At 41.4% G+C, this 15,026-nt stretch overlaps 1 protein-coding gene across 1 annotated transcript in view; it reads right to left on the bottom strand.

The window, feature by feature from the left end:
• Positions 1-15,026, bottom strand: part of TRABD2B (TraB domain containing 2B) — a 252,036-nt gene that overhangs the window by 71,080 nt on the left and 165,930 nt on the right. The window contains exons 3-4 of the mRNA XM_035121644.2: positions 14,099-14,245; positions 2,775-2,949 (exon numbers count right to left, since the gene is read on the bottom strand). Of these exons, the coding sequence (XP_034977535.1) occupies positions 2,775-2,949; positions 14,099-14,245 (322 nt within the window). The remainder of the gene's footprint in view (positions 1-2,774; positions 2,950-14,098; positions 14,246-15,026) is intronic.

Genomic DNA, 15,026 nt, shown 5'->3' with positions numbered 1-15,026 from the left:
AAAAAATGCCCGAAGAGGACTACACTCATAAGACTATGATAGTAGTTTGGGAAAGGTGTTTTAGCAGCTTTTAAACAGGGCAGCTCATGCAGCCATTGTATCCCTCCATATGATGCATCCCAACATATTATGAGGAGAACATATTATGAGGCTCTATGGATACTACTGTAGCTACTTGGAAATGATGGTAAGTACTTAAGTGGTTGAAAATTATTCCACCTTGAGCCTAGAAATTTCCACCAAGAAGTTGCAATCGCGGCAGTGACTTGAACCACACCAGCTAAAGCTCAATACAATGTATTCTGATGTGTATTCCATTTTGTGTTGTTTGCCATGCAAACGGTTTATTAGTAAAACAACAAAACAACAACAACAACATTATGTGTTGCTGTAATGGAGGCATCCCCAAACTTCGGCCCTCCAGATGTTTTGGACTACAATTCCCATCTTCTCCGACCACTGGTCCTGTTAGCTAGGGATCATGGGAGTTGTAGGCCAAAACATCTGGAGGGCCGCCGTTTGGGGATGCCTGCTCTTAAGGCAATGCCCAACATCTCTGGTCTCTCCTGCCAGAACAGCTTGAGTAGAAAACTGCTGTTGTAAAGATGTCAGTGCTACAAGTCTTACACATTTCATAAGCTACAATTGCCCATTCAGAAGCTCACAGGGTTGAGTTGTAATAAAAGGAGAACACTTTTCCTTTTAACTCTGGAAGGTTTGTGTTGATGTGAAGGGTTAACATGGCAGTTCAGACATTCAAAATCTCTTTCATGTTTCCTGACAACCACCAGGGATACATTTTTGTACCATCCAGACCGAGGTTATTCATTAAAGAGAATGTTTGTTTATCAAGAACTCCTTATACAGCTCTGATGAAGCTCAAACAGGCTTCCAGTCATATTCACAAACACTAATTATAATGGAATATACTTTTATCTCTGTTGCAAAGAAACAAAGCACTGTCCTTTGACATACGTAGCAGCAGTTTCTTAAAAGGAGCAGAACACATCAACACTCACCCTGGAACCCCTATTCTAAATCAATAGTAGAAATTATCACTCTCCCATCTCCGGTCTGGTATCGTCTGGTGTCCATGCGCACACACATTGACCACTGCTGCTTACTCCATGGCAAGAAAAGGTTGTCAAGGGGTGACATTTATGTTAACAGCAGCAGACTGGGAAGGGCCTTGGCATTAGCATTAGAGCCTTGGCCCATTCATTCCTTTTCTATTTTTGACAGAGTCCTCTGAAAGAATGAGCTGCTGACCGGGGACTAGAAGCAGAACCACAGATAGATGCCATGATATGGAGAGCCTAATGTGTAAAAACTGGATCCTTCGCTGCAGCTGAGTTGTGAAGATGCATGAAACCAAACTTTCCTATACGACTTCCATTCCAGACTAAGCAAGAATGTATACGGCCTCTTACGTGTGGATGGAATCTCAAAAGAAGAATTAAAACCAAACATAGCTTAGAAATTTCATGTGAAATGGGATTTCCACAGTTAGTGCTCAAAAAGCATTTGTTAGAACTGAGCTCCATTGAGCTCCATTCCTCTCCAATGTCCGCATACATACATACTTTAAACTGATACTTTTCTTCTGATGCCATAACCCAGCAGATCAGAAACAATTCTAACCTAATAATTTATATCATTACAAAACCACCTTAAGATTTATGTCCCAGTCAGTGACCTGTCATATTCACAGCTGCTAATTATTAACTATTTTAATAATCCCATGATTAACATGATGACATTCCCGCTGTCTCATTGGCTGAAGAATGAAATACCGGCAAATGTAGAGAATGAGATGGTCCTAGTCATTCAATAAATCAATGGTCCCATACCACTGGGTGCCTTTTGTCTTTCATGCCATATCCTGGCAATAAAGAGATGATAGAATTACCATTTGTTTTCTTCGCAACATGGCTTACATTAGCTGTGACCAAAGGAGAACAAACTTTTTGCACAACCTTCTTTTCCACACTTTTATTGAAATGATGCTGCTCAATAAACAGCATCTGTTTTCAGTTTGGGAAGGAGGAGGAAGGATCACTCTAAGTGTTTGCGATCATCTCATTCTCCCAGGGTACAGCAGATCGCAGAAACCTGACACTCTAAGTGGATATGCATGGAGTAGGCTTGTACCTATTGTAGAAACATGCTGACTCCATGGGAGGCAAATAATAAATTGGAAACTCCAGTACTGGACTGAGGCCAGAATACATACAGGGGACTAGTGTGTATTCCCACATGCAATACATATGTTGTTTCAGAATATCCCCCCTCCCACTTTTCCTGCTTGCTCCCCCTTCCTCCACCAAATGAATGATGGTTGGAGTTCATTTTCAGGTCTCCTTAAATGAGACCTTTGGATCCAATTTTATGTCAATATCCTAAACATGTGATTGCTTGTTTTGCTTCACTTCAATGGAAACTTAGTTGCCAGCTGTGAAATTCTGCATTCTCTTCTAGTTTGGCCCTCCAAATCCCTCCTCGGCAGCAAAGTTAGCAAGAGGCGTGTTTCTAGAGTTAAGTTTGAATCCACTTTAAGCTTACGAAATTGTGCTCCATAGGTCTGCTGAAAATTAGCGGGCAGGCAGGCATCCTTTGACTATACTGCAAATGTCACTGCAAAACAGCAGGTAGCGCTTTTCTTTGTGGAAAATGCTTAAAAACGTGTATATGCAGCCTACGGGAAAAGGGAGATAACAGTTGTCTCTCTGTGTATGTCACTAGTATATGTGGAAATCAACAAAACAAAACCCTACCTGCTCCAAAGGCAAAGAAGAAGCTCTTGTCAGCATTGTCTCTTAAGAGGGCTATCACTCTTTTCCCCATTCTCTCATTCCTCTTGTAGATGAGTTCCTGGCGGAAGTAGCTGTCAATTTCCTGTGCTGTAACCTGCTCATGTGGAGGAAGGGTTGTGTTGATGAAGTTAGGGAGCTGAAATGGAAATGAATAATAAGTGTCAGGAAGAGGTCATGCTGGGGGTGGGAGGGAAATAAACCTGGCTCATCAAAACAAAGGTGTGATGGAACATGAAGGGACTGGGGGAATAGGCCACTGTTTCCACATTCTGAACGCTGTTGGTTAGTCCATTAATCAAAGATACCCCCCCCACTCTCTCCCCATTTCTATCATTAGACATACACCATGCTCTCTTAATCAGAAGTACTCAATAATGGGTCATGTGCAGTGAATTCTTTTTTAACATGGAATCATAGACATGTATTTCTTTTATAAAACATTTTGTTATATATATAAAAAGTAGAACCTCAAGTGTTCAGATAGAGAACCATACACACTCTGGAATGGGACAGGGCTTGCTTTATTATACAAACTCTTTTTAAAAATCTATTGAAAATAAAAGCAATTCCCATCTCATAGTCCATGAAATTCTAAAGCATAGTACCTAGTACTCAAGGGAAACAGCCCGCTATTAGGACTAGTAGGAAGACTTGTTTCTGTACATTGAAAAATATCTGACTTGGCTATAATTGGATTCATACCATAAAAGTGATTTGGGAAAAGCATTGCTTCCGTATGTACAGATGCATTTCTTTTGTTCCCTTATGACCTCTGGTTCACAGGTTTTTGAAACAATATAGAAATATGTAGACCCTGTTCCCTAGAGGTGAGTGCAATGAATACATGTACCACAAACCAAGATTCCTCTTTCAAACTCTCTAAAGAACTATTCTCTATCTTTAGCTTCACATGTTCAGAAGATAGATTCAAGTCTTTCTTGCAGGTGACTTTGGGGACAGAGTTAAAAACCAGAAAATCTTTATCTGTAAGCCATCAAATGGGCTGAAACATAGCTGTGGGGTTCTTTTTTTAGGTATCTGAAGTGCCCACCTGATAAGGTATGTGCTAGCCTGATTAAGGAATGGTGTCTAAAGGGATGTTTACCTATGAAATCCTGCCTGGAGGAGGAGGAGGAGGAGGAGGAGGAGGAGGAGGAGGAGGAGGAGAAGAAGAAGAAGAAGAAGAAGAAGAAGAAGAAGAAGAAGAAGAAGAAGAAGAAGAAGAAGAAGGAGGAGGAGGAGGAGGAGGAGGAGGAGAAGGAGAAGGAGAAGGAGAAGGAGAAGAAGAAGAAGAAGAAGAAGAAGAAGAAGAAGACGACATTGGACTATAAGTAGAATTAGGCAGGCAGAAACAAAAGGATGTAAACATAGTAAATGGACACCAATTAGGTCTTTGATGAGATGGGACAAGGACTGTGCACCAAGCTTGTACCAGGCTCAAAAAAATTATGCTTGGGCACTGCTCTTATGTAACAACGCATGCTCAAGCTTAGTGTTCTAGTGAATCAAAACAAAATAGCTACTGAGAGCACTTTATATATCTAAAGGGAAGCATACAGTAAGTACTAAAACATTTAAAAGACAAAGCTGTCCAATCACACCATTTTTTAAAATGAATACACTGCAGTTCTCAAGTGTGCGGAAACCTAGTGCTAACGAAGGTCAGAAAAATATTGCATTTTATAAATTTGCTGTAAAATATATGACACAGAAGACACCTGCTTGTGTGATTTATAGACCTTTAAAACTTCTGGCAGAACTATTTGTGGTTATTTCAGGCTGCGACAAGGAAAATAAAGGTGGGAAGTGTGGGTCTGTGTGGTTATTAAAGTGACAACTGCTGCTGTTGGCTCAACTGTTTCAGCTTCAGGATGTGAGCTTACATAGGGAAGCACTCCTCATTAAAACAAGACAAGAAGTGGGTAATTAATTGTGCATATGGCTCAGAGTTTCCAGACTGACTCCAACCTCCCAGCTATCTATACAGAAATATCTGCAAGAGAGAGGGGAGACTAATATGCTATGTTTAACATGTCAAAACTGGGTAACACTAGCAGGACTCGGAGCATTTCGGTTCAAGGACCAGTGGAGTTGCTCCGTAGGTAGCGTTGGGAAAGCATCCCTTCTCCATCTGTAAAATACAAATAATAGTGGCCTGGCTCTCAGGGTCATTGTGAACTAAAAAGTTTGCAAATAAATTGTGCTTAGGAAATTAAAATGAGAAGCATCGGACAATGCTTTTCAAATTGATTTTTAAAAGTTTCCATTATAATGCAAAGTGCAGCTCTAGAAGCAGAGATGACAAGGAAGGGAAGGAATAATGGCAGAATGGAATGTCAGAGGAGAAGGGGAATTCATGGCTATTGCAGCTATATAAATTGCATAGTGTCATACTTGTGAGAGATTTCCAAATGGGCTGGCCATTTTGGCTTTGCAGAAGTTGCAGGGAATCATTTTATTAAAATATATACCACATGCAGGATACAGCCAACAACATTATCTTTTGTTTCTCACTTAAGTGCAGGCTACAGCCCCATTCTGCAAAATAAAGAAAGCAAAAATGATCCAATCTCTCCAGTTTGTACTGCAATTCATTGCGAGTTTACACACCCACTCCCAAACCTAACAGGAGAAGTGCAAGAAACAGAGCTTGGGTTTTCATTGAGTCAGCATTTCCATGACTGCAATGGGTTTTCCATCACGATTTTCTGCTGGCAGAGCTAAACACTCCACATTGTGAAGAAGGATCTAAAACTTTGCTTTGCATTACAGCAGAGGAACAGGATAATGATACTCCCCTGGTTATATGTTGATATTATATATATATATATATATATATATATATATATATATATATATATATATCTAGCATGTGTGTTTTTGTGGAATCTAGGCCAATGAAAGACAAAGACACACACAGCCCACATGCGCCAACAGAAAAACAGCCACAAGACAACTCTCTGGGCAGGGGTAGCTGATTCACATAACAGAAGACCTCATTTGGCCAAGCCTTGACCTGAGGGTTAGCATCAGGGAACTCTTGTCTTTGCCCCAAACATTTTGCTACCTGGGGCAGAGCAGTAAATGCTACTCCCATCTCCAAGTCAAGGTACACAGTACTCAAGGTCAGCAAAGTTGTTTGGGCACTCGAGGCAGAAAATCCCTCAAAACACCTCTTCCCCCTCCCTGGAGACAAAAACATAAGAACAAAATATTAAGGATGCTTCCACATTGTCATTATATTGCAGGAGGGATTCAATCGCATACCAGCAAATGTAGGTTTGCACAATTAAAGTGGATTACAGAACTCTTATGCAACAAAGCCACTTTTTTGCAATAAGGAAAGTGATGGGGGAATGTGTGGGGTAGTGAGCCTTCTTCTCCACACAAAGAATGAATGCTCCATAAACAGCAGACTGTGCTAGATGCTGTATGATTTTTAATTGTAACAGCTGGTGCTGTTTTATGACCCACTTTTGGAATTATGTAGAAAAGTCAGTGGCAGTCCCAGCTGCAGGTTTCCACATCTGAATCCCAACCCTTTCTTATTTTTGGTATCCTCAGAGTCATCACCAATGCATTTCAAGTCTTCAAGAATTGAATGTACATCTTGTGAACACCTTGAGGGAAAATCTCTCTCCCCTCCCCCCATTAAAGAGATATTCAGTAAATCCCTGAGAAATCAAAATCTCTGTGTGATTTTTGTATTTATCCTATAGCACTACAGTACTTAAAAAGCCACTTTTCGAGCAGTTTTTTTTTTTTAAATGAGGGTGGTGGGGAGAGTAACATCCATTTTGTAGGAGTGGAAATCATGTGGTCCACTTCTCTATCTGAATTTTGTATAACTCCCTGCATTTCAATTTAAATCAGGGGTCCCCAGACTATGGCCCGGGGGCCACATACAGCCCCCGAGGCTCTTTTATGAGGCCCCTGGGGACCCCCGCCGCCCGCTCTTCCCGGCGCGGTGTGGCGCGGCTGCCGACTTCTGACCTGGAAAAGCGACGGAAATAGCTTGTGCGCACGTGCAAGCGTCATGTCCGGTGTACTTCCAGGTCGGATGAGGCTTCTGCACATGCGCACAAGCTATTTCCGTCGCTTTCCAGGTCGGGAGTATGCCAGAAATAGCGTTTGTGCATGTGCATGAGCCCGCACAGCCCGTGCCCCCGTGCGCGCTCCCCACCCTCCAGCCCACCACGCAATTGGAGCGGCGGGCATGCGGCCCAAAGCCGGGTAAGTTTGGGGACCCCTGGTTTAAATGAAAGTTTCAACAAAACACAGCTGGGAAATAATGCATATGGTCCATCTTCAAACACACACACACACCTCTCTTTCTATAGCATCAGTCAACAGGTCAGATATGATGGTGCCAGCCCAACAAAACTTGTACAAAACCACAATCCAAATGAAACCAAAGAAAAAAAAGATAGTCATAAGTTAGTTAATTAAAAATTCCATTTATTTCAGTGCCTTAGTCATAACTAACACATGGCAGACTGTATTATATGCACTTCAGAGCATGCAAATCAAAGATGAGAATAAAGTTTTGAGAGTTGTAGTCAATATTTAAACAAGATATTTCCTAAAATCTCATAGTTGTGATTTTTGAAAGAGACCTTTGAGAGTTTCAAACATGTGGAAAAGTTCGAATAATGCTTTTCTTATTCCCAAACCTTTGTTGTCTTTCACAAAAAAGTTGCTCCATTCAAGTTGGCAGAAAACTGGAGCATAAGCTGCTGATCAAAGAGAGAATGTGGCAATACAGGGGACAACTTGTGGCCAGGAAGCTATTTTTATGTACCCTAGGAAAAATGTAATTATATTTCCAAAGACATTTCTCTCGATGGACCCCATTCCCATTAAAAACAGGGGAACAGTAGATGAGGTTAGTCAAGGAGGGATGCTTCCTTGCTCGGAGTGGTGTCTGACCTAGCCAGGAAATCGGTATGTTCTCTGTCCCCACCCACCACATCAGATTTTGCTGCTGGAAGGGATGCTTGCATCTGTTTTTCAACATGGATTTGTAAAAAACCTCAATCCAGTTCAATCCATATACAAAGTAGAAATAAATTAATATTAATAATAATCTCCAGGAGTGTGCAATCCACCTAATCAATAAGCTGGGGAAGAAACAGAGGAAAGTTTTTTTTAAAAAAAAATAAATTGCTTTATTTGAAGAATAATTTCAACCAGGTAGCTATGCCAATGATCTGGTGGACATGTGTTTTTCTGTTCCTTTGCACAGGCGTGGTCTTAGGCTTGATTTATTCTAGCACTAAAACACTTTATATTGGGCTATACTAATGATAACATAACCCTGCTGAACACAAGCTCTATATAAGATCCAAAAAAATCCTAAGATCCAAAAAACAAACAAACCAGGAAACCCACCACCTGGGAGGCTTATTTTATCTGGGTCAGGATCTGCATTAGAACCATTATTACAATGTGTAGATACTTTGCTTCATCGTTTTGTTCAGCAGCAGAGTTCTTTCATAAGAGGCACAAAAGGTTTTATTAACAAAGCAGAAGGTCATCCAGTTTATCAGAATATGGTTCTAGTTAAAATGGATGTATTACCGGTAGCTTCATATACCAACATTCCTCGGGAAGAGGCCAGGGTGTCATTGAAGAGACTTTGACTTTGCATTCCAATTTTAGTCTGCCCATCCACTCTTTTATCATTAACAGTGAATGATTAAGGATTAGCCCAGTGTTAGCTCATGGAGGGAGGCAGAGGCTGAGGTGGGGGCACCTTCCTGGTGGCGAAGCTGCATGCATCAGGATGGGGACAGGTGAGGTCAGGGAGCTCTAGGTTAACAGTGTTGCCCTCAGAGTTGTTCCCACCTCACGGCTGCTTTCTCACCCTACCCCATCCTGACAAGTGCAGTTCCACTGCCTCCAGAAAGACACCTAGCTGGTGTTTCAGGAAAATGTTCATTGTATGGATTTCTTAATATGCATGAAAAAAACTCAACAGACTGGCATCTTGTATGCCTTTGGAACTGTTTTGAAGACTCTGAAGCCTAGTTCACACTTAACACTAAGCTATGGACTGTTCAGCTTGAATGCCCAGATCTAGCTCAACAGAGGACCCACGGTTTCCTTTCTGGCAACAAACCAAAGCATGAAGCCATTGTTTGTTGTTGGCTTATAAACCAGGAGTTTCAACTATGGTTCGGTGCTACATTCAAATCTAAGAGCCTTGATAACCATGGTTTGTATGAGGATTCCATCTCTGACTCCCAAGCTACAGAACCACTAGGCAAAAGCAACTGAAAAACAAAGCAAGCTTTGGAGAAATAAGTCATGGCTTCTTTGCTCGTTTGTGAGGTAACGTGATTTGTTGAAGACATATTGGGCTGGCTTCAACTAAATAGTTGCACTAGTGTGAGCCAGTGAAGTGAGTCCCAGTAATGCAATGGAGCCTTCCCCTCTCTCCTCCCATGATGCCCCCGAAATCAGCTGGGGGGGGGTCAAGAGAACCCCCAGAACAGTGTTTGTGGGGAGAAGAGGGGAGATGGTTCCACCTGACAACCAGAAAAGCTAGAGCTGATAAAATGATTGCAATAGCACAATGTGTGATACTGGACAGCATTGTATCTCACTCATTGTAAAACACTCAGCCCAGTGAGGAATTGGAAAGTATTTCTGAATATTTCATGTTTGTATTCTATATACTTCGTCCATTTGCTCTTTTGCCACCAGACACAACATTATTGAATTCAGACTAAGATATCATAGGAAATCTGTTTTGGCATAATAAATTCTTTATAGAATTTGACTGACTGGTCCTATAACTCTTATATCGACAAGAGAGTCTTGGATTGCCTACACTACATGTTCTGCTCCAAAGTGACGCCAACATAAATCTGGTGTGGTCTTATGATCTCTACTGGAAAAAAAAGGGCTCCCAAGTCAGTGGGCTAAGCATGACAAGTCTAGAACCAGTCCAACTGGATGCTCAGCAATCCTGTCATTTCTGTAGCTCAACAAGCCTCTCTCTGGCTGCAGCTGTTTTACTATGAACTATTCTCTGGAAATATGACTTCATTTCTCTATAGGGACAAAATGTCTATGCCAGCAATGCTGCACTGTGTTATGTCTAAACTTAAAGGTGATAAGGTAATATGTCCCCAGTATGCTATGGATTATACTGACAGGGCTGAGCTGGTTGGGTTTTTTTGTTTTGTTTTTTAAGATAAAGAAGTACACCATTCCTGGAACAACTGAGGAGCTTGCTTATCACTCAACACTTTACCTAATGGTCTTGGGCTCAACATTTAATATTTATTGTAGTTATAGAATTCCAAAGATAGTTTTCATTGACCAGTTTTGGAAGCTTTCCAGATATATATATATCCATCCCAATGCTGGAATGGAAACAAATTAATGGTGTAATTAAAGCTTATCAAAAGCCTTAAATCTTTAAGGACAGATCTGAAAGCAGGATGTTCTGATAACGTATTTTAAATGGCTATGCAGCAACAGCTTCACAATTTTATTGACAGTGAGCGTATGGTAATGACACACAAATGCTCTCCTCCATGGAGGGCAAAGAGGCAGGAGCTGTTTTCTTTCTGTAATGGAACTTTAAATCATTATAATTTTATTATGCCTGCCCAAAAACCTATGTAGGCATGTTCACTACTTCCAGGAGTAAGAACAGAAAATGAAGTAGTTGATTTCTCTTTCGGACTGGAGAGAAAAGCAAATACTGGTTTTGGATGGTAAGGTGTGCTAAATGAGTAAATATATTTAACATCCAAGCATGCTATAGTGACATCAAATGGGCATGGAACCACAATTCCTGAACTTAGGATGGGCTATGCACAGAAAGAGCCATTAGAATCAGAACTTCTCATCAGGGTCACTTTTGTCATAACTGAGTTGACGCCCCAAAATGAATCATTCACTTGATCTGAAAAGAGAAAGCTTCCTTGGCAGCAAGGCGGCTACTTTTCCATCCAGGGGACAACACAGAAGAAAAGCATTCCTTCCCTATCTTTATTTTAAAGAATGTTCAGTTCCATATCATTTTGACTGCCTGCCCAGAAAGTCTGCCATAAATCTATCAGCTAGAGCAGTCATAGGAGAGTCAAGTATTTGCAGAAGTGTGCAGAAGAAAGTGATCTGTTTCCTGTTGTATTTCTCTGTCACGGCCCAATGGAATAAACTTTGCGCTGCTCAGGTTTGCCCAGTTTAAATAAGGACTTAAGTGACATGAGCAAATTATGGAAAGAGGAATGCAAAAGACCCACACCACAGCAAGGTTTTGTTTTTGTTTTGTTTTTTGTTTATTGGTCCAGCATCCCTCAACTATTTATTTCCAGTGGGGGAAAATACGGTACAATATGATTTTTATAGAAAAATCATATGTTCTCCCTTTTATTTGTGAGATTCCCATCATCCATAGACATAAAAGGTAAGTTTTTGTTATGTTTTTATTACTATTATTATGATAGTAAGCTAATTTTTCCTCCTAATTATTTGCTTCTTATTTATGGGACAGGACAGTTTCTTTTATTAACTTATTCTCCACTACAATTCAGTTGGTTATATAACAGGATGGGAAACCTGTGGCCCAACAGATGTCGCTAGACTCCACTTCCTTTCATCCTTAGACAGTTTGAAGTTGGAGTCTAACAACAGCTAGGTTCTCCATGCCTGTTATAAAAGATTCATATTAGGAGAACAAAAGCCCAGGTATACAAAAGTTAAGGGAAGTTGTTGGAAATTTCTCCCCCTCCCAATTTATTTTCATGCTAGGTAGAGTCCAAGCAGACAACTGTACATGCCACTTGGGCCCACTTTCATATGTGTGCCTCCCCTCCCCCCCCAACTGAACGGGAGCCACCTCCATATACAGTGGTACCTCAGGTTACAAACACCTCAGGTTACAGACTCCGCTAACCCGGATGTAGTACCTCAAGTTAAGAACTTTACCTCAGGATGAGAACAGAAATCACGCAGCGGCAGCAGGAGGCCCCATTAGTGCTACCTCAGGTTAAGAACAGTTTCAGGTTAAGAACGGACCGCCAAAACAAATTAAGTCAGGCACCCCCAAACTGCAGCGCTCCAGATGTTTTGGCCTACAACTCCCATGATCCCTAGCTAACAGGACCAGTGGTCGGGGAAGATGGGAATTGTAGTCCAAAACATCTGGAGGGACGAAGTTTGGCGATGCCTGAATTAAGTTCTTAATCAGAGGTACCACTGTAGTGTTATCCCAAGTGGCAGTTATATGACAAGGTTAGCATATAAAGCCCTGAGCAACTCAGGACCAAATTAATGGAAAGATAATCTGCCCCTGGGCTTTTTCCATATTGGTGTCCCCTCCCCACCAAAAAGCATTCTTTGGTACCTTTTCCCTGCCGAGCAATCACCCTTTTATTATCCTGGATCTTTTATAATTTTGTGTTCAAACTTGTTTTAACACTGTTCTTTAGTTGCTGTTTTTATGTGACAATGTTTTACTGATTGACAGGCAAAGCAATCCATACCCTCTCTTACGTTGGACTGGGGGAGGGGGATAGATTAGACCCTCTGCCCAGGATTCCACACAGCCAGCAGCCCATCAGTTGCCAGTGGAATCCAGAGGAAAGCTCCCAAATGGGACATTCTGGAGGAAAAGAGGGAGGGAGAAGACCTGAATCACTCCAGGATCTACTGGTTTTAGCATTGGCCAATTGCAGGACACCCCCCCCCCCAATCACCTGCAGATGCAGTAGCTATCCCACCAATTTCCAGGGTACTGGCAGGGTCGGGAGTGGAAGTTAAGATTGTGCCCTAATTTTATTCTCTTTATGCCTTCTTTGAAAACCATCTTGGGAAACATTCAGCTGAAGAATAGCATAGAAATGTCTGAAATACATGAATTAAAGTCTGTTCTTTTTCATGAGTCCATAGATTACAGAAGGCTGCAGAACAAAGGAGAAATGTTTGAAATCATAGTTATGATCCAGCTAAAGTTCAAAACTTTCAAGTACAATTGGTTTAAGTGGATGCTACTTAAGCAGTTACACTTAAGTGTTTAACTTCAGTGGATCATATTCCATGATATTTTACCTCTTGTTTCTGCCAGATAGTCTATAAAAGTTATTTTTGTACAAGCTGTCCATGTGTGTGAGACGTGGGCAGGGGAGAACTTATAAAACTTCAGAAGTTCTTAAAAGTTCTCTATGATATTGAAGATCTAAGAGAAAACAAAGGATTCTGCCCAAACTCTTGTGACACAAGGATTATTATTGGATTATGGCATGTTTGGGAAGTTATTTGGCATTGTAGCCTATTTACATAATGCACACTTCCTCTTCAAATGCAAAGTCAATTATTACAAAGTCTTTTGTCCTAATGAGAGGGAATTATGTTCAAAGGCCTTCCAAGCACTTGCAATTAACTTTCATTTATGCTCACATTCCTTTCAAAGCTTCTCAGTCACTCACCAAGCCAAAACACACACAAAGCAGCTCTAGAAAAACATTGGTAATATCTCATTGTCTCTCAAGGAAACAAGAGACACGTGAAGAACGCAGGGGTATCCAAGGTGTGGGGAGAAGGGAGAAGGAGGGTTTGAGAGCACAAGGCAGGAGAAGATTGGCAAAGCAATGTTAGCCAGCTTGATCCTTGTTGCAACTGGTGCAGATGCTGCTACCCTTTTACCTCTTTTAGTGCTGAAACTGATTACATGTCTTGTACAACAAAACCTCAAGCCTCTGTAGCCAAAACAGCTGGAACTGCAACCATAATAAGATGAGCTAGTGTGGTGTAGTGGTTAGTGTCAGACCAGGACTTAGGAAACCAGGGTTCAAATTCCCACTCAGCCAAAAAGCTCTCTGAGTGACCCTGGGGCAGTCACTGCCTCTCAGCCTACCCTACTTTACCAGGTTGTTGTGTAGATTAAATGAGGAGGGGTAGAACCATGTACACCTCCTTGAGGTCCTTGATAGGGCTGTGATGTAAAGGCTCAGGTGGTCCTTATCGTGTCTTCGGCCCAAGTTATTCAAGGCTTTGTATATCCACATATTCAAGAGCCTTGAACATGGGTCTGTGAGATATTTATGGGAGATGAAAGACAGAGGAGGCCTAGCAGGGCATTTGGACAGGTTTCTTAGGGAAAACATAATTTCACATCATACATTTAATCAGCTAGAAGCTCTCGGTTGCTCACCTACCTACTGTAGGGTTGTGGGCTGAAATACTGAGAAGAAAGAACTGGACAGAAAAATAGGCCTTGAAACAATGTTATACCTATTTACACCTTCCTCCTGTGTAGGGAAACATACCTGTGAAGTATCATGATTAAATATGACAGCATTGAGATCTCCACAGTTGTAGTGTTTGATGAGATCTTCTGTGGTGTAAGGGGCCTGCAAGCTGCCGGCTCGAAGACTCTCATGTTGTAGCAATGTTTGGTTCAAGGCAAACAGCACCTGTACATACACAGAAAATGAATAGGAGTTACTCAGGAAACAAGAAGTGATGCCAGAAGTAAAGCATTAGAGGCATGGAAAAGACTGGAATACATCCTCAACAGAAAAAGAAAAGAGCAAGGGCACCATCTTTTTGCTAGGGATTTCTTTTTGCTAGTGAAGAGTGTAAATATATCCATGTTCTCATTTGTGTGCAGTTTCTCTCTCTTCTCACTCAAAATAATCAATTTCTAGCTCCCAATTCAAAGCCTGGTCATCTAAAAATAACATTTTCAATCTCTTATTGAAGTCAATTCAGCCTTCTCCTGGACCTGGGGCTTTATCCTGACCTTTTTTCAAGCAGCAGATTTTACCCTCTACCCCAAGACAGAGCTCAAAGCGAGCAACTAACCTGTCACTGATATATGGCTCAGCCTGACAGCATAGCATAGCACCAGAATGTCATTCAGCTCTAGCAGAGGCGATCAGAGCCATGCTTGCTTACAAAGTTTAGCTTCCAGATATGCAATGGAATCGTTAATAGCTTATCTCCCATTGTCTACCTCCCAGATGTGTTTGTCCCTAGATTTAATTCATGATTCAGCGCCATCAGTATTGGGTGTGGGCGTGTCACTGCTGATTGAACACAACGTGGGCGCAGTTATGCTAAACCAAACTGCCTTTTTATGAAGATGCGGCTGCTGAGATCATGACAGCAATTTAATGATAGCTGACCACTATCTGTCAGTTTAAACCTTAGTGGGTGGCAGCGCATAATACCTCTCAGTCACATGGGTGGGGG

This window comes from Zootoca vivipara, chromosome 7 (genome assembly GCF_963506605.1).
Source record: "Zootoca vivipara chromosome 7, rZooViv1.1, whole genome shotgun sequence".
In the NCBI taxonomy this organism is placed as follows: Eukaryota; Metazoa; Chordata; class Lepidosauria; order Squamata; family Lacertidae; genus Zootoca; species Zootoca vivipara.
This window is presented reverse-complemented; position numbering and strand designations above follow the sequence as displayed.